This window comes from Colletotrichum fructicola (genome assembly GCF_000319635.2).
Source record: "Colletotrichum fructicola Nara gc5 chromosome Unknown KSG_Nara_v1_contig07, whole genome shotgun sequence".
NCBI lineage: Eukaryota > Fungi > Ascomycota > Sordariomycetes > Glomerellales > Glomerellaceae > Colletotrichum > Colletotrichum fructicola.
In genome coordinates, this window is record NW_027094057.1 from 2,249,194 (window position 1) to 2,266,097 (window position 16,904).

Sequence of the window (16,904 nt, forward strand, 5' to 3'; positions counted from 1 at the left end):
ACCGCCCGTACTGCAACTGCACCGCTGTAGCGTGGCACAGGGCCGGAATAGGCAATGGAAGCAGCGAGGCGAGGGGGCCTGTTGATCCATCCTCCTGATGGACAGACGTCTGCCTAGATCGCCAACGGAACCTAAGGTACATCTAAGTTGACTTCATCCCTCTTCCCACCTGTCCTCTTCTCACAGTCTTCAGCTCTGTTTTCCCGTAAACTTATGACAAGACTGCGATTTGCAACAACTTTACAAACCGAGAACCTTACACTACAAATTCACCTGCATGAAGTGAGCGGTGATTGCAACCATGGCTCCCCTTGCTGCGGACCCCCGCCAGCTAATGGTGGTCCTCAACCCGGCCCGTCGCCGAGTATTCTACACGCTACTCTTTGATATTACTGGCTACATGCGCACGCAGCTCGAGCTCAAAGACGGCGAATACAACGTCTCAGCAGCCGCCAGCCCTTCACCTCAGGACCGCAATGCGGCACCCCTCTTCGTCCCGGACGCGGCGGGTCAAGGCGGTCGGAGCCCAAGCCATCCAGACCGCGGAGGCTCCGGCGTGCACAGTGCCCAGCTTGTGGCTCTTCGTAAAGCGGCGCTGAAGCACTTCGATGAGTGGCGCAAGGATCTTCTGGACAAGGTCAAGGAGATTGCATCTGCCAAGGATGATGACAAGATCCTCGCTGCCCGTAAGAAGCGTCTCGACGAGATGGAGAAGCTTAGGCGGGAGTCTCCTAGTGCCGGGGAGGACTTGATGAACTTTGGGAATGCGACACCTGTGAACCCTGGGGCGAAAGAGGTTGACAAGGAGGTTGCTATCCTGCAAGAGCACTACCACCCTATCCCGAACCGTTTCACTACGATCCCGCTTGAAGATCGAAAGGAGATTCTCAGCTGTCTTTTGCTTCTCATTCTCTCGACTGGCTGCTACTCTGCTCATTCCAGAGTTCTGGCCCTGTACCTGTGTTCCGCCTTCGAGCTTCCCATCGCAGCTCTCATCCAGGAGGAGACAGAGATTGCCAAGTCCTTAGTCGAATCTTCGACTGCGGCCGAAAATCAGAAGGCGGGCATGTCAGCAGAGGCTGAAGCCGCAAAGCGACGTGAAGAAAACAAGCAGAGCCGCTTCTGGAAGGTCGGTTTGGCATCCGTGGCTGGCGCAGCCGTAATCGGAATCACTGGTGGTCTGGCAGCGCCGGTCGTTGCTGGTGCAATCGGCGGTCTCATGGGTAGTGTTGGCCTGGGAGGCGTCGCCAGTTTCCTCGGTATCTTTTGGATGAATGGCGCGCTTGTCGGCACGCTTTTTGGAGCCTACGGCGCCAAAATGACGGGCGAGATGATGGACACTTACGCCAAAGAGGTCGAGGACTTTCGCTTCCTCCCACTCAAGGACGAATGGGGTCAGGACTACAAACGAGCAGATCCGGATGGAAAGCAAGGGGCACGGCTCCGTGTCACCATCGGCATTAACGGATGGCTTACGGACGAGAGCGACATCACGAAGCCCTGGAGGAGTTTGGGCGACGAGTCAGAGGTGTTCGCATTGCGGTACGAAATGAAAGCCCTCCTTGCTCTCGGCGCCGAGCTGGAGAACATGGTGTCGTCTTACGCCTGGAACTTTGTCAAGGTTGAGATCCTCAAGCGGACAGTTCTGGCTTCCCTCTGGGCCGCCTTGTGGCCTGCCTACCTCATCAGCGCCGCGACCAAAATCGACAACCCGTTCAACCTCGCGCGGAACCGTTCAGACAAAGCTGGCCGTGTTCTTGCCGACGCTCTCATTGCCAAAGTTCAGGGGGAACGGCCGGTGACTTTGGTTGGGTACTCCCTGGGTGCTCGAGTGATTTACTCGTGCCTCAAGTCACTTGCTGAACGAAAGGCCTTTGGGCTGGTCGATACTGTGGTTCTGATCGGAGCACCGGTTCCATCTAATCGAGAACACTGGCAAGTCCTCCGATCGGTAGTGTCTGGACGTATCGTGAACGTCTACTCTGAGACCGACTACATTCTCGGCTTTCTGTATCGTACGACGTCACTCCAGCTGGGTATCGCTGGTCTTCAGGAGGTGAAGGACATTGATAGGGTCGAGAACCTCAACCTGAGTGCGGAGGTCAGCGGGCACTTGCGATATCCCAGCCTGATCGCCAAGATCCTGACTCGATGCGGTTTCCCCAGCGTTAAGGGCGGCGAAGGAGCGATCGAAAAGGACGAGGACATCAAAATCACGGATGAAGAGGCGGGTTCTCAGATGGGGGAGCTTATCCAGCTTGAAGCACAGCCCGATCCCGCCTCGGAGCCGCAGCCAATCCGGTCGAAGCAGACCGCCAGGTTTCCCAACGAATTGCGCCACCCTCTTCACCCTGATCCGCCGGTGCAGAAGAAGAAGAATCCCAGCCGCAACAAGGTGTCAAGAACTGGAGGCTCTTCAGTCTCAGAGGCTTTTGATCCGCTTGGTGATCAAGGCAGTGACCCTTTGAACCTGGCTTCCCTCAGCCAGGGCAGGAAACAGCCAACGTCACCCAACCATGAAGATCTCATGAGTCTAGATCCTCAGTCACAAGCCAAGCAGTCAAATAGCTCGAGAGCTGCTGATCCCCTCAATCTTGGCTCGCTCGGCCATAATAGCGAGCAGACCACGCCCGCCAGAGCCCTTGAGAAGACGGTTGAACCGAGGAAGGAGATTGCTCTTTCGTCAAGACCTGCCCTTGGCCACTCATTCCAGAGCGACGGTGCGATAAAGTCGCACGCTCGTCCTGAGTTGCCTGTGAGGCCAAAGACGCTTCCTGTTCCAGCACAGGAGGACTCGGATGACGACGACGAGAGCTTCAAGGGCATTCAGATGGTGGACAATGACGGGGACATGACGACGTTTTCGGAGCCGTTGAGGGCTGATTAGCTTAGAACGCCAGGGTGAATTCTGGTAGAAGAACACGCATGGGACAACAGTACCCTTATGAAATATATGCCGTGTTTCGATCTTTAGTGCTGAGTTATGTGATCGCAAGCCGCACCCTTCCACCCACGTAATGAGATGATCACCGACGGTATTGGTAACTTGACTTTTCAATATTCTAAAAGTCAGTTGCAGGTTCCCGCTGTACTTACACCGAGTAGGAAGAAAAATTCATCAAGTGACAATAGCAATTTGATTAATACTTGAAGCCAAGTTGTGTCGTTGTGTACTTGACCTCTGACATCCACGTGCTGCAAATGAAGTATATCGGCGTAATGGACAGATGGAAAAGCCACCTCAAAATAGGTCAGATGGCATGAGTGACAATGTTTCTCCCGAGTTAAGTGCTTTAAACCTTGATTTCTCGCGCACTAGCCACCGACTGAACCGACCCTATACTTTTGTGTTGTTCCCTATTTCTTTTCATGTATTTTATAGCGATGTATCACTCGCATGCACTTGTCGGTTGTGTAGAAAAGCATCATCAACTATGGAATGCGATTTACGCAAGACGAACGAGATTCACGGCCGTAGCCAGTATAGATGGCGGGGCCGAGGCGCTGTTAGACAGCTTGCGGTTCAAGTGCTGCGAGCTGTGTTGAAGTTAGACGGCGATCAATCATCCAACTTGCCACACAAATTTACTCTTGAATTCATTCCCCCCGAAGTTCCGACGAAGGTACGTAATACAACAGATGCAAGTCGGCGAGTTGAGAGAATTTTCTTTTTCGGTTTTTTCCAGACTGAAGGGTTCTGCCAAACGTCATGGGCGTCCGCCCCTCAAACTTTATGCTTGGATCAGGGATGAACGATGCTGGCAGGGTAGATGCTGCTTGAAAGGAAGCGATTGCCTCGCCCCCGAGACTCATCCTGAGCTTAGTTCGGTCTGATGTTTTTAAAAGAGAAGTCTGATGATGAAAGAGGCTGAAATGTCATCTGCATGGCATATGATGTGGTCTGAAAAGAAAAGAGAGGCTCCGCTGACGCTGACGGGCAGGATCTCATCCGGAGATGGAGCGTAATGCACCTGTCCGCAATGGCATGCGCTCCGACGGGTCTGGATCCACGATGTGGTCTTTGACGCAGATTCAAATCTGATTCTGAAGTCTCGCATCCATACATATGTAAGTATGTAAGTGGTGGCGCAGGTGTGTGGTTTGAGCTGCACAGAATATCGTTCAAGGCTCCGGAGCGTTGGAGGAGAATGGAACCAGTGAGATTGCGGATGGTCATGAAGGGGGGCAGGAGGAGAAGATTTTGGCCCTCGTGCATGAAGCAGAGGCAGGGAAGGGCGGGATGTTCGCAGGGATGGCGGATCCAACAGTATGATTGGCCCCGACGAAAGGGATCCCTGTGCCTGAGACGGACAGGGGACGGGGTTGTAGGGCGGCTGTCGGGGTTCAGCGGCGGACCAACAAGGCGGTCAGTCGAGGTCAGATGAGCGTGGGCCACGGTCGGAGGGGTTTCCGACCAGCGAAGCAGGCGGCATTGCAGGGAGGACAGTGGAAGGCCGGCTTGTGAGTTGTGAGTTGTGCGTTGTTGTTGTTGTAGTCGGCTGGGTCGATGAGTGGCCGGTCATGTTTGCGAAAGGCAATCGTGGGGGAGCGCCGTTGGCTCGGGTTCCGTCTGGCCGTGGCTCCTCGTTGCGAAGCGAGGTCAGGCTGCCGCGGGTCTCAGTTATGGCCTCTGTTCTCGGCGCCCACAATTCTTGTGCGATAGAGAGGAGGGGAAATAGCCGAGCATCGTGGTGCAATGGATAATGGGCGGTGGTGCGGTCGTGATAGGAGCGAGAGCAGACTGCAAGTGAAATTGATAGGCGCCGCGCGGAGGCCTGTGTGTCCCGTTATTTCGATTTCAGGCACAGTCATGCCCCGGCGTCAGCAAAGAAGAGTGAAGACGATGCGTATGTCATCATCCCAGACTGGTCGCTGAAGCGTGGAATCAGACTGACTCGGGTTGCCCCTGTTCCACGGGTCATGGTTTTTGACAAAAATTGTTCTGACTTCCTGTCGAGCTTCCTGACGAGAGATAAGAGCAACGCGCAAATCTCAGGATGAGCAACGAGGGATACGATACGGCAGAGACGACAGCCTCAAGAGACGAACATCGCTGGTAGTCGTTAGGTTGGCGACGATCTGGGCGTTCCAGGCCATGCAAGGCGGGTGGATTCAGTGGTGGTTTTGGGCGTGCAGATGACTGTCCAAGACCTTCCGGGTTAGCCTGGGCAGAGGGACTCCGGCATATCCAGTCCGGTGGATGAGAATAAGGAACGCTACCGCCGTAGCCAGCACCCGACTGGTATCCGTGGATGGCAATTCGCCTTGTCTGGATCGGTACCCGTTGCCCGTGTAAGACGACCACGGAGACTTGTTAGGGGTCCAACCTTGGAAGTACCGAGCGCACAGCGCAGAGTGCGAGGCGACATGCCGCGATAGTTGCCTCTACTGAGGTGCATAGGAGGAAGGTTCACACCTTCCCGACAGTCCAGTGTTCGTAGACGGGAAACTCAATCCATGGAGCCGCCGGTTGGGGGAGCATTTGGGAATGAGGAGTAGTGATTCAGGAACGTGCGTAAAGGCCTTGTTGGTGATGATGATGGTCCTTTTGACTTTTTCTTAGGCAGACCAGCCGATACGGCCAAGGCAGGAAGCCACCTGGTTCGAGAGGCACGGAAGGCAGGCACCACCACCAATTGGCAATCTGAACTGCCTGCCTGCCTGCCTTACTGGTGCGGCCCAGTGATAGGTAGATACTAAGGTAGGTACCTTACCGCGAGAGTCCATCCATTGGCACGGTACTTCCGTAAGGTAGAAGGTGCTGGTATCTTAGGTTCCCTTTTTTTTTCCTCCTACTTTTCGGGACCTTGCTGTCTTGTCTTGATGGTGGTGGGCGGTGCTCGCTGTTTTATTTTTGTCAGCTAAGGCATTCCCAGCCCCGGCCACCAAATCCTGGTCGTTGTGTGTTTACGGTGGCCAGTCCTTAAGGCAATCCACGCCCGAATCCCCGTTCCACGTCTTCCAGGCTGTCCACTTTCACGTCCCACGACTGCGTCCCACCAGTGACCCGACAGGCCCACGATCGAGTCTTCAGTGTCCAGTGCCCTGTGTCCGGCGTCCAACATTCAATACCTGACCCGCATCCACACCCTGCATCCTCATCCCCGTCTTCGCTCCCAACTCAGCCCGCAACTCACGCAACACACCTCCCACCCGCCTCTCGCCGTTGCCTTCCGACTTCTCCCCGGCCACCCTCTTACCTTTTCACGCAATTCTCCTCCACCGACACCTCTTCAACCACATTTTTTGGCCTTCAACTCTCCAGAACCGGTGCGCACAAAACCCGACAAAGGACCGCCCAAACACCCGATACCGTTCTTGTCTTTCAAAACCTCCTTCTTCGGACGACCTAGCGACGCCGCTGCGACCCTAGCTCCCTCCCGAACCCCCTCCTCACACGACCTGACGCACGACCGGACCGACGACAATAGGGAATCAAAACCGTTTTACGCCCTGCAGTTCCTAACCGAAAGTTTTTGCGTCCTGCTACGACCATACTCTGCGTCTTCACGCCAGTTTACGACGACAAGACGACTTACACCCTGCGCCCCGATTTCAGCCATAACTACGGTCCTCCTCTCGCCATAGCCGGCGCAACCTCAAGATGAAGGGACGCCCAGTCGACCAGCTCGTTTACGAGCACATGTTTCCGAAGCCACGCGCGAGCGATCCCCAGAACTTCCATGCCCTTTTGCAGCGCAGCCTCATCCTGGAGGTTCGTCAAGAGGTCCACTCATTCTACGGTCACCTCGACACCCAAGAAGCAAAGTACCCAGGGCTCGACTACTGCAACCCCATCCACCGCATTCGCCTGAGCCGCTGGACCTGGCACCGTCGACTGTTTCGAGCTTTTGACAACCTTCGCCTGACTCACAACGAGATTGCAGGCTTGACAAAGTGGGAGGGCACAAAATGGGCCAAGGAGCGCTTCGAGAAGGAGCAGGGCATTACCATTCGCGATACCGCTGGTGACGGGTTTCCGGACTGGGTCGAACCAGAGGATCGCCCACCCGTACCCAGCCGCAATGCTAGATCACAGTCATTAGAGACGGACGATGCGACGGACCCCGGCGATGAGGACATGGATGGCGAAGAAAGCGACGAGGAGCTCCACAGTGTTGGTGAGGCCCTGAATCAAAGACTAAGGGAGAGGGCAGCGCAGCGGGAAGCTGGAGATATGTCTACCGTTCTCGATGAGGAATGGGAGCAGTGGCTAAAGAACGTTATCGAGAGCGGCGAATTGCCGTTCATCAGCAGCAGCCAAATTGCACAGCGGGGAGTTGCCGACGCTGCCCCGACGCTTTCGCCCTTTCCTCCTGGAATGCTGACCGCTGCCCGAGCTGGACAGTGGCAAGCGATCCCCGATTTCCTTCACGACATAATCCGCCGTACTCTCGAGTCGCAAAATCCCAGCGGCGAGGATGATGTGTCTCCGCCACCTCATGCCAGGGAGCGCAGAGGCACCGACGAACACCACATTGGCGGTATTGCAAGTTGGCGACGAACTCATTCAGGACTTCGTCTTCCGGTTGGCGATAGTGCACCCGCCCCACCATTGCATCGCGCAGCGCAGGCTCCAGGCGCTTAGGAAGTCCTGGGCCTCACTCCCATTCTACAACAAAATACCCCAAATTCCCCAATGACACCACGGGAGCTCGCACAATATACAGAAAACATCACAGCCGACTTCCCACTCCCACTTACCTATCCGCCTTTGGTCACGCGAAGCGGCTTTGAAGAACGCTTGGAGAGACTTCAATCGGCTTTTCAGCAACTCCAGGACCGCCAAAGGAATCCTTGACGTAGCCCGAACTCGAATCTGGCTATTGAACACCTGGACATTCGGGGTTTTCTTTCTGGGACTCTTTCAAAAGGAGCAGACCAGATACTACCTTGCACTAGATATGTTTCGAGATTTCTGGTCATAGGGGAGATCACCCACCAACTGCGAAAAGCCCTGCACAAACATCACTCGGTTATTCCCCCTGGCGTTGGAAGGATTGTATTTCATTTCCTTTTCGAGGACTTGCGAGGTCTGCAACAGTGACTACAAGGGATTACGAGAAAACGAGAAATATGCATTCGAGGGCCTGCTCCCAAAGATGCTCTCTTGTGTTTAGCGAAGTACCCTTGACTACAAAAGCGGTAATTTGATAACAATTCAAACATGATGTGATGTGCTTATTCTCTTCTTTTTGAGCAAGCGTGATATTTTGCCTCGAAGCTTCAAGCGTATGTAATGGGCATATCGTACAGTAATAATGCGGACGCTCTATCGCCCGTAAACGCCTTTTTGCCCCAAACGCGCCTTGAGCTACTTGGATAAACATGAAAACCAAAACTGCAGGCTCCTCAAACAGGAATTCCCAAGCAGACCGACGCCAACTCCTATAACCCTTGCCTGAACCGCCCTCCCGTGCTCATTACACTCATGAAGCAACCTGTGCCATGTTAAACCTCTTTCGCGGTGGAACTCCCCCGCCTTTCTACGGTTCGAGGTGAGACCACTCGGGGATAGCCTTGATCTGCTGCCACATGTACTTCTCCAGCTTGTTTGCACTCTTCGCATACGGCGTGGACTCGTTATTGTACTTGCGGCAGTTGTCGAAGATGAGCTTGGCATCGCGGATGAAGTCCTCGGGAGTGGCGTACTGGTCGGCCTCGAGCTTCGTCTCCATGGTGCTGAGGTCCATGGGCTCCTTGATAACCTCGTAGTAGTCGGCCACGTCGTCCTTGTTGACGGGCACGAGGAAGGGCCAGGCAGACTGGTGGTTCTGCAGGTCGTTGAGGAGGTGGAGAAGCTGGTTGTAGTTGGGCCCGTGGCGGGGCTGGCGGGCGAGCTCGTCCATGTCGGGAGACCAGCCGGAGGCGCGGATGGCGTCGATGCTGAGGGGGTCGATGGGCTTGGCACCGCCCTTCCACTCCTTTGGGGGGGCGTGGACGATGTGGGATTTGGAATAGGCGCGGATCTTGGCCTGCACGCACTCCTTTTGCTTCAAGAGCATCCTACCCATCTCGAGATACCTGATGCGCGGCAGCATTGAGCACTGCATGATTGTGCCTCCTTCGTAATCCTTGATATATCCCATCCACACGCTCTTGTCGAGCGTGATCTCCTTAGTAAACCCTTGCTTTTTAAAGTATCCGATGGCATAGTTGTCGGCGTATGTGAGGAAGTGCATGACGTCGCTCGTGGCCTTGACGTAGTCCTTCAGATGGGACATGAGATGCGCACCGTAACCCTTGACCTGCTGATCGGAGCTAATAGCACAGAAAACGATTTCGGCGAACTGGCGGCCTTTGAAAGGGCGGTAGGTGATGCCGCCGACGACTTCGAGGGGCTTCTTGACGATCGCTATGGACAAGTGGGTCCGGTCGTATACGAGACGCGCGATATAGTCCTTGGGCATTTTTGGTAATTGTTTTTGGAAGATGCATTTGAGGCCGGTGAGGATGATGAGGGATTCGCGCGCGTTGTCGTTGTTTACCACGCGGAACTCGATTTCGCCGGTACGCTCTTCGATGACGGCGGGCTGCGCGGGCGGGTGGTCAGCTTTGCGGGTCCGTGGCAGGGAGGGGGCCGTGGTGAAGGTCTCGACGCGCTGGACAGATCGCGACCACAGACCGATACAGCACATACCTTTTCGGGAAACGGGATAGGCTTCATTGCCGGCTTCTTTTCTGGCTCTGCCGACTCATTGTGCTTCACCCGCTTGGTCGCGGTTGGCGAGGACGGGTCGTCCTCGGCTTTGCGCTTCGCGTCTGGATAGTCGCGTTAGGACACTTTACGCAGCATAAATCTAACAAGAATCATGCGACTTACTTTCTTCCTTCATTTCGACCTAAGTAGCGAGCCTTAACAGGCCTTAATCGACTAAACCTGTCGATGGATGTTGTCGTGATACCTGAAGGTTGATGACATATCGCGCTAGGCTCTGATGTTTCTCCGTGGCCGGTGTCCGCAGGGTGGGGCCGGGGGATGTGCTCTGCAGGGGCAGACGGGATGGCGCTAAGCCGTTTCTGTTCAGGCCACAGTTCAATGTGGGTCGGCCTGGAGCTTCGAACACGTTTGGGGAAGCTGCGACCTTCGTGAGCTTGCGCAAGCCAGCAACACCTTCTGAACACCACTGGCAGTGAACAACTTCGCGCAAGCAAAGGACCGACCACTCTCTCGAGATACTCGACACGCCAATTGATCCCCGACCGAACAAACAGATCCCTCTCCTCGACCACCTAGCAGATGGACTCCTCCCTGCCCGAGATCTGGCAAGCTGCTGCTAGCACGCCGTTCCATCCCGCCGTTGCCAAGGACTCGCAATTCTTCATTGCCTTCCTGCTCCTCCTCGCGGGTATCTCGATCACCGGTTTCTTCGCTCTGAGTAAGAAGTCTCCCGTTCCTACCAGGAACCTAGAAAATTGTTCTAACTTGCCAAACAGACCGATCCCTCACCAACATCCCGGCCCTGGGCGTTCCTGCTTCTGCTGCCATTGCGTGGGTGTTTCTGCCTATGCCTCGCCGTGATTTTTTTTGCTGACAACGCTTGCACAGATTCGGAACGGTGTACATGTTCTGCGCGGTCGGAGTTTACGTCTAAGATACCCCAAGAGTCATTTCAATTCGGCAGCGGCCTTGTACTTTAGAAACAACCAAGAAAGACCTTCCATACCAACTGCCTCCACAATTCGGGTGATTCCACCTGCAAGTTTTACACACAATGTCGAGCGCGTTATCACAGGCCGGAGCACAGCCCGAGCCCATCTTTCGGGCTGTAGCGTCCTCGACGAAACCTCTCTACCAACTACTCAAGACTATCAATTTCACCAACAAAGTCCATGTCCAGCTACAGGAGGACGGTATCAGATTTGCGGCCGACCTTTCGAGGGTCTTGCAAGGTATGATAAGCGTCGACGGGGTATTTGAACACCTCGTAGCTGACGCAACCTAGGTACTGCGTTCCTCGACAAGAAGCTCTTCACCACGTACTCCCTCAACCTTGGTGACGGTGCCGATAGCTCGCAACCGAACTTACCCAACTTTCAAATTGCGCTGCCTGCCCTGCTCGACACTCTGCAAATCTTTGGTGCCGTCGATGTTGCGACCCGCACACAAAGGGCGGAACAAGACTCATATCACAGCAACATCCGCAATTACCGTCCAGATGCGTTTAGTAACCAGGCTCTGGGAATCGGCGGCACTTGCAGCTTGATATACAAAGAAGAGGGCGGTCAATTTGACATCGTGATTGAGGAAGGGGGCGTCAAGACCACGGCAAGCCTCACGACATATCTGCCGGAAATCCCAGAGGAGATTCCCTTCGATCGGGACAACCTTTCTTTCAAGATTATTATGCTGGCGCGCTATCTGCTCGACGCGCTGGCCGAGCTGGCCCCCACCGGACCTAACCGCCTTACCATTGCAGCCTCGAGGGCTTCGCCATACTTAACCCTTTCCGGCGCCGGCGATATGGGCAGCTCCAGCGTGACCTTCGCCAAAGGACGCGAGCTACTGGAGACTTTTTCGATCCACGAGGCATGGTCGCAGTCTTACAAATTCGATCTGATCAAGTATTCCACCGAGGCGATGCGCATCGCAAGCAAGGTCAGCTTCAGGGGCGATGATCAGGGGGTTTTGAGTCTCCAGTTCATGGTCGAGCAGGAGAATGGGATCAGCTTCCTGGACTTCCGGTTTGTGCCGTACATCTCTCACGACGACGACGAGGATGAGGAGGATGAAAGCTTGGACGCCTAATCAGCTTCGCGGGGGCCATAGTCCTACGGGGAAAAGCGCAAGCGAGGCAAGGTTATTCCGATCGGTGGATGTCCCGATGGCCGTAGACGGGCTATTCCATCTGACTATGTCCATGATTAGCTAACACGATATGGCTTTGCCCTTCCGCATCCGTCGAGCCCAACAATGACCCGTGCTCCCCATTCCCGAGTTTAGAGCGAATAACATGTAGCTAACCTTTCCTCGAAGAACTTGGCTTTGGGTCCGCAGGACGCCTCCACGGGAATGACAGCTCTGGCCCGCGGACCAAGTGGCCCAGGCTCCTGTCAGTATACACGCTTGTTTACCCGTCCGATTTATCATCGCCGTAGGAATTTGCCCATCGAGGCCTCAACGCGGGAAAGTGACGTGTCTGGCGTCTAGTGGGAGGCCATTCCAAGAGCAGCATTCCACAGCCCACCACGGCCACCAGCCCAAGCCCCAAATGGGCGGAGACCCAAAGGCTTGGGTCGCCTACTCAGTGGGCGAGCGAATCGGAGGTGATGAGAGGGAAGAGAGAGCGAAGAAGTCTTGTTCGCAAACGGCAAGGGCGTTGGCGAGGCGTTGAACGGACATTGTTGATGTCTCGGTCAGAAGAGTTTTTTGACTGGACACTGCGGGCCATCCGACCGGAATGCTCACGCCGTCTGGCAGTGCCGCAGTGCGTGGCTGTCCTCTTCTCCTCACAGGCTGCAGTTGGGCAGGATATTTGCTGTCGTCTGTTTGCGGAAAGCCGCGGTCACGTCTTCCCTCTTGCGGACGTAGCCATCGTGAAGCCGGCCCTGACTAGACCACTTTTCCTTCCCAATCGTATTGTCGACTTTTGAACATTCCACCTGAGTGGATTAGAGTTTTTTCCCCTCTTTCCTTTGATTGCGTGTCCGTTTGTCGTTCAATCGGCAACCCGCAGTTCGACTCACTCTCGCGTGTCTTGGTATGTCAACCGTCGAGATCTTCTTCGACTCTCTTGTCTTATAAATCCAAGGTCTCACCCGCCCTTCTGCAACCGGACTTTCACTCTCATCATCAGCTTCAACAACAACAATCACCAGCTTTCAACAGCCACTCTTCAGCTTTCAACCAAGCAACCAACAACTTCCCTACTTCCGACAACCCCCGTCGAACACCACCCCCAAAAATCAAGATGTTTTCCCCCAAGAGCCGCACTAGCAAGCGCAGCAGCTGGTTCGGCGGTGCCTTCAAGAAGGGCCACCGCAGCTCCAGCTCTCGCGACTCCGTCTCCTCCTTCGCCAGCTTCACCTCAAAAAGGACCAGCCGCAGCTCCTCCCTCTCCTCGCTCTTCTCCAACGGCGCCCCCGAGGAGCAGGAGCGCCTCATGGTCGACGAGCCCGTCAAGAAGACGCCCTACGTCCCGAGGCACGCCGCCAAGTCTTACATCAAGACGACGACGAACCACGAGATCCGCGTTAACAGCGAGATCTTGTAAGAGAGACACAAAATCACATCCAATCATCGATACCACTTAATACCACACACAACGATACCCGGAAGAGTTCAACTCTGCAGTCCACTCGGACGAAAAAAACATCAAAAAGATAATCAGCAACCAAAAAAACTTCTATTCAAAGAGACCACCAATATTATCGCCGCGGTTATTTTATGCAGTCATCACCAGGCGCTTGCTACCCTTGTCACTTGACGAGGCGCGATCGGTTCTTCATTTTTAGTGGCGTTTAGAGATGGGAAAATATGCCGGAATTACTGGCAAAAGGGGAAGAGGGGCAGATCTCTTGAGGAAGAGAGATATTTCTATCACTACCCGATTAGACATGGCCAGGGGAAATGACCCGTTGGCTTGGGATTTGGAGCGAGGAGGATGAGAATTGCAACTTTAGAGTAGCATTTTGCCCGGCCGTATAGAGATGAGAATACCATAATTGTTAAACGAACTTGCCGATGTTACGGTGTCTTCCCGTGCTTACATCCAAGCGAGCGCTTAAGCCGGCGTGAGGCAGTCGCAGCCATTTTTACTTGAATTTCATATAAGCCTGATGACTTTGCGGCAAGGATAGTATTAAGAGAACAATCAGCACGGGCAAGCGCCGGGATATATCCAGATCTTGTGGTAATATGGTCAAGATGCAGAAGGTCTCTCCACAAGGGGCCGACGGATTCGCTCCCCGGTTCCTATGTGCCAAACTTGTTTCATGAGATTTCTTTCTAATGTGCATATCGGTCTAATCAGTATTTTCTTTCCTGAGTTTACTGTAAACGAATCCGTACGGCACCGATGAAGGAGTCAGTAGCCATCTGCTAGCCACGCACGGCGACCTTGTTCCATCTTCTGCATCTCTCACATTGGGCTGGCCTATCAGGCTTACTGGGTTGACTGGCAATGATTGGGTGGAAACTAACGGACGTATATAATTCGTATAATTTTCGATACGATTTTTTGTACCTGCAGGCGGACCTTTCTCGGCCAGATCGGGAAACCTCAAAATGTCTCGAAAGTGTCGTGAGGATCGCGTGTTTGCCAAGGTGGAGTCCTTTTCTTACGTCCGTATGGCACCGATAAACAGAACAAGTCTACCGTCTATCCGTACGGGGCTTACGAAACCACCGAGACAGGCATTTAACATGAGGGGGCCAACCGGCCGAAAAAGCAAATACTGGGAGATGGGAGAGAGCTGGATCGACGGCACGCATTCAACTGTGCCTGTCTCAGTCCTCAATGCGAACCGTGGGGCACGTGGGACATGGGTGTTGATTACTGCGGTGAGCAAGAGAGGAGCAGCAGGCTGTCTATGTCTAATTGGTTTTTTTGGCTGTACGGATATCACCTCGTTCTCACGGACGGACGGACTTTCAGTTCAGCTTCGACCAAGTTTATGTCCTCGTCCCCTGCTTGTCATTCCCATGCCTGTCATCCTTATTGGGGTTAAGGTTTCTCTTGGGGAGTTGGGTATATAGATTCTGGTGGTATTCTAGGGCAAAAGGCCCAGGTATTTAGATGGAGAGCTGACGGCCCCCCCTGTTGCCCATGTGCGGCGGCGGCGACGGCGGCAGCGGCAGCAACAGCGGCAGGGGTGTTGATGGCGGCAGGGGTTGGCCGCCGATGTTCCATTCGAGAGGTCTGAAATAGAACGGCGTTCTGGGCATATGACGGAGGGCCGACTCAGGCGCCTTGCTGCACTTTGCAAAGATACGGAAACGCGAGCAGCTCGTGAATTATCAGCAATTTTAGCATACCACGCAGAAGAACAGCACAGAGTAAGGTGGTTAGGATGAAGGAAGTTGCGGGCTCGATGGGGTGTTGATCAGGCGGGGTGAGGGACGGCCGTGGCGATCGGGGTTGGAATGGGCAAAATGTGTGGGTTTGAAGAGTTTGCGTTGAAGAAAAAAGCAAAGTGACCGAGATTGTTTCTTTGTCGGTAATTCTAGAATCGCGGTTGGTTGGAACGGGTTGGGTTGGATTGAGTGATTGTTCCTCCTCTCTATCGCCTCTATACCTACCTGATCGAGGCTCATTCATCAGAATCGACGGGCACCTTGTCAGGAACCACCACCCACTGGCCCCCGAACCCCGCGCGCTAGCTCCAGGGCACAAAGACGGTTCCTGCAAGGGCCAGGAACCTTCTCGACTCAGTGACGGGGCAGAGCAGAGGTCAGCTGGAGAGGCAAAGAGGGCGCCGTTGGGGCACAGTGGGGGGGTTATGGCAGGCAGGCAGTCACTCAGTCAGTCAGGTCAACTTATTCGCAACTCGAGGAGAGCAGGTTGACCCAACCTCTGCATGTTTCCTGAGCCACACCACAACCACAACACAGCCAACTGCTGAATGGGGGCGGCGCACTTCACTTTTCAACACGAGTTCCTTTGCTTCTTCACCGGCTCATCCCAGCCAATGGAACCAACAACAGTCCATCGTCAACGTCACCGGGCATAGGTCGTCGGTCCAGGGTTCGTGGGTTCGCCGTGTCTTGCTTACGGCCGACGGCCGGGGAAGCAGTCGACCGCCCCGTCTTCCCACGTCTTTCTCAAATCCCAGGTCCCGTCGATATCCTCTTTTCGCTCTAGCCTGTCTGGCCGAGTCTGTTGTCGACACCTTGCCGGACCGACTTGCACCTTGGATTATTCCGCTGGGAAAGCATCTTCTTGGAATTGCTTGGGTATGAAACAGGCCCCCGTCCCCTCTGCCACTACCACCCATGGGCTTTTTGTCAAAATCCCAGATCGCGTCACCGGGAAGGCGCATGAGAAATGCGGCCGCCGCGGACTCTTTTTTCTTCCAAGTATCTTTTCTTTTTCTTCTTGCTTCCGACCCGCGCCTGCCCAGTCATCATCGCCCCGGTTCGCGTCCAACCCCTCATTCGGTCCTAGAGGCTCTGCAATGATCTGCTTTGCTCCGTATCGACAAGCAGTCCCGGCAACAAATTGATTGAATGACACTAGCACGTCTGGGTTTGTCTGTCTGCCTGTTGCTGTTAAAGCCCTTCTTGGTAGGAAGCGTGGAAGACCTCAGCAAGGTGGTATCTCAACCCCCCTGTAGCTTGGCTGCCCAGCAGGACTACGTTACGTGCATGTTGATCCGGGAACAATCAATCGCCTTGCTATTGACAGATTGCAGGTAACCTGCCGCCGCTGCTGTCTCTACCGCAGGCCCAGCAAGTGCTGAACCCTTGGATGATGATAACTCTCGGCAGTTGGACGTGTCAATCTGTCATTTCAGAAATGTCCGTCAGCAGTCTGTCAGTCAGTCGTTTGCATCTGCTGTGTTGGTGCTAGCATGTCCCTTTTCAACATTGTGGCATCGTCAGTCGCTGCATAGACGCAGCAAGGGCGCTGTCTGATCCCCATGGCTCCCTTGTCCTGTCACCGTTGGGGCCACTCTTGGGTGAATGCTGTACCTTGCTGGGCGCAAGCCGCGTCCATTGTCAGGCTCTACCAGTCGACAGTCTTTCTCTCCCCTGCTTCTACTTTCGCAAGTTGAACTTGTGGGCAAAAGCTAGCGAGTCCTTGCCAGGGAGCCGGACCGGATGGGAATCCCACTGGTCGCCCATCACTGCACGTCGCCGCCTGCGTCGTCGTACAGCGAGGAAGTCCTCGAGTCGCATCTCTCTCAGGCCTGCAGGTGACCGAAGGTCTCTCTTCGCGGTGCGACATACGCCTCCAATTGCG

General features: G+C 54.6%; 6 protein-coding genes across 6 annotated transcripts; 5 read left to right on the forward strand and 1 right to left on the reverse strand.

Moving 5' to 3' along the window:
• Nucleotides 1-301: 301 nt before the first annotated feature.
• On the forward strand, nt 302-2,887 carry CGGC5_v012337 (uncharacterized protein; the record flags this gene model as incomplete). Its single annotated transcript, XM_032029780.1, has 1 exon — nt 302-2,887. The coding sequence occupies one exon, from the start codon at nt 302-304 to the stop codon at nt 2,885-2,887; it is 2,586 nt and encodes an 861-aa protein (XP_031890335.1).
• Nucleotides 2,888-6,604: 3,717 nt separating this feature from the next.
• CGGC5_v012338 (uncharacterized protein) lies at nt 6,605-7,588 on the forward strand (the record flags this gene model as incomplete). Its single annotated transcript, XM_032029778.1, has 1 exon — nt 6,605-7,588. One exon carries the CDS (start codon nt 6,605-6,607, stop codon nt 7,586-7,588), a length of 984 nt encoding a protein of 327 aa, XP_031890592.1.
• Nucleotides 7,589-8,486: 898 nt separating this feature from the next.
• On the reverse strand, nt 8,487-9,836 carry GCN5 (Histone acetyltransferase GCN5; the record flags this gene model as incomplete). The annotated part of the gene is made up of 3 exons (XM_032029777.1): nt 8,487-9,533; nt 9,641-9,762; nt 9,824-9,836. 3 exons carry the CDS (start codon nt 9,834-9,836, stop codon nt 8,487-8,489), a joined length of 1,182 nt encoding a protein of 393 aa, XP_031890591.1.
• Nucleotides 9,837-10,240: 404 nt separating this feature from the next.
• CGGC5_v012340 (uncharacterized protein) lies at nt 10,241-10,595 on the forward strand (the record flags this gene model as incomplete). The annotated part of the gene is made up of 3 exons (XM_032029776.1): nt 10,241-10,379; nt 10,438-10,492; nt 10,550-10,595. 3 exons carry the CDS (start codon nt 10,241-10,243, stop codon nt 10,593-10,595), a joined length of 240 nt encoding a protein of 79 aa, XP_031890590.1.
• A 120-nt stretch (nt 10,596-10,715) lies between these two features.
• Nucleotides 10,716-11,749, forward strand: rad1 (DNA damage checkpoint control protein rad1; the record flags this gene model as incomplete). Its single annotated transcript, XM_032029775.1, has 2 exons — nt 10,716-10,893; nt 10,947-11,749. 2 exons carry the CDS (start codon nt 10,716-10,718, stop codon nt 11,747-11,749), a joined length of 981 nt encoding a protein of 326 aa, XP_031890589.1.
• Nucleotides 11,750-12,911: 1,162 nt separating this feature from the next.
• On the forward strand, nt 12,912-13,214 carry CGGC5_v012342 (uncharacterized protein; the record flags this gene model as incomplete). Its single annotated transcript, XM_032029774.1, has 1 exon — nt 12,912-13,214. The coding sequence occupies one exon, from the start codon at nt 12,912-12,914 to the stop codon at nt 13,212-13,214; it is 303 nt and encodes a 100-aa protein (XP_031890588.1).
• Between the last annotated feature and the right edge of the window lie 3,690 nt (nt 13,215-16,904).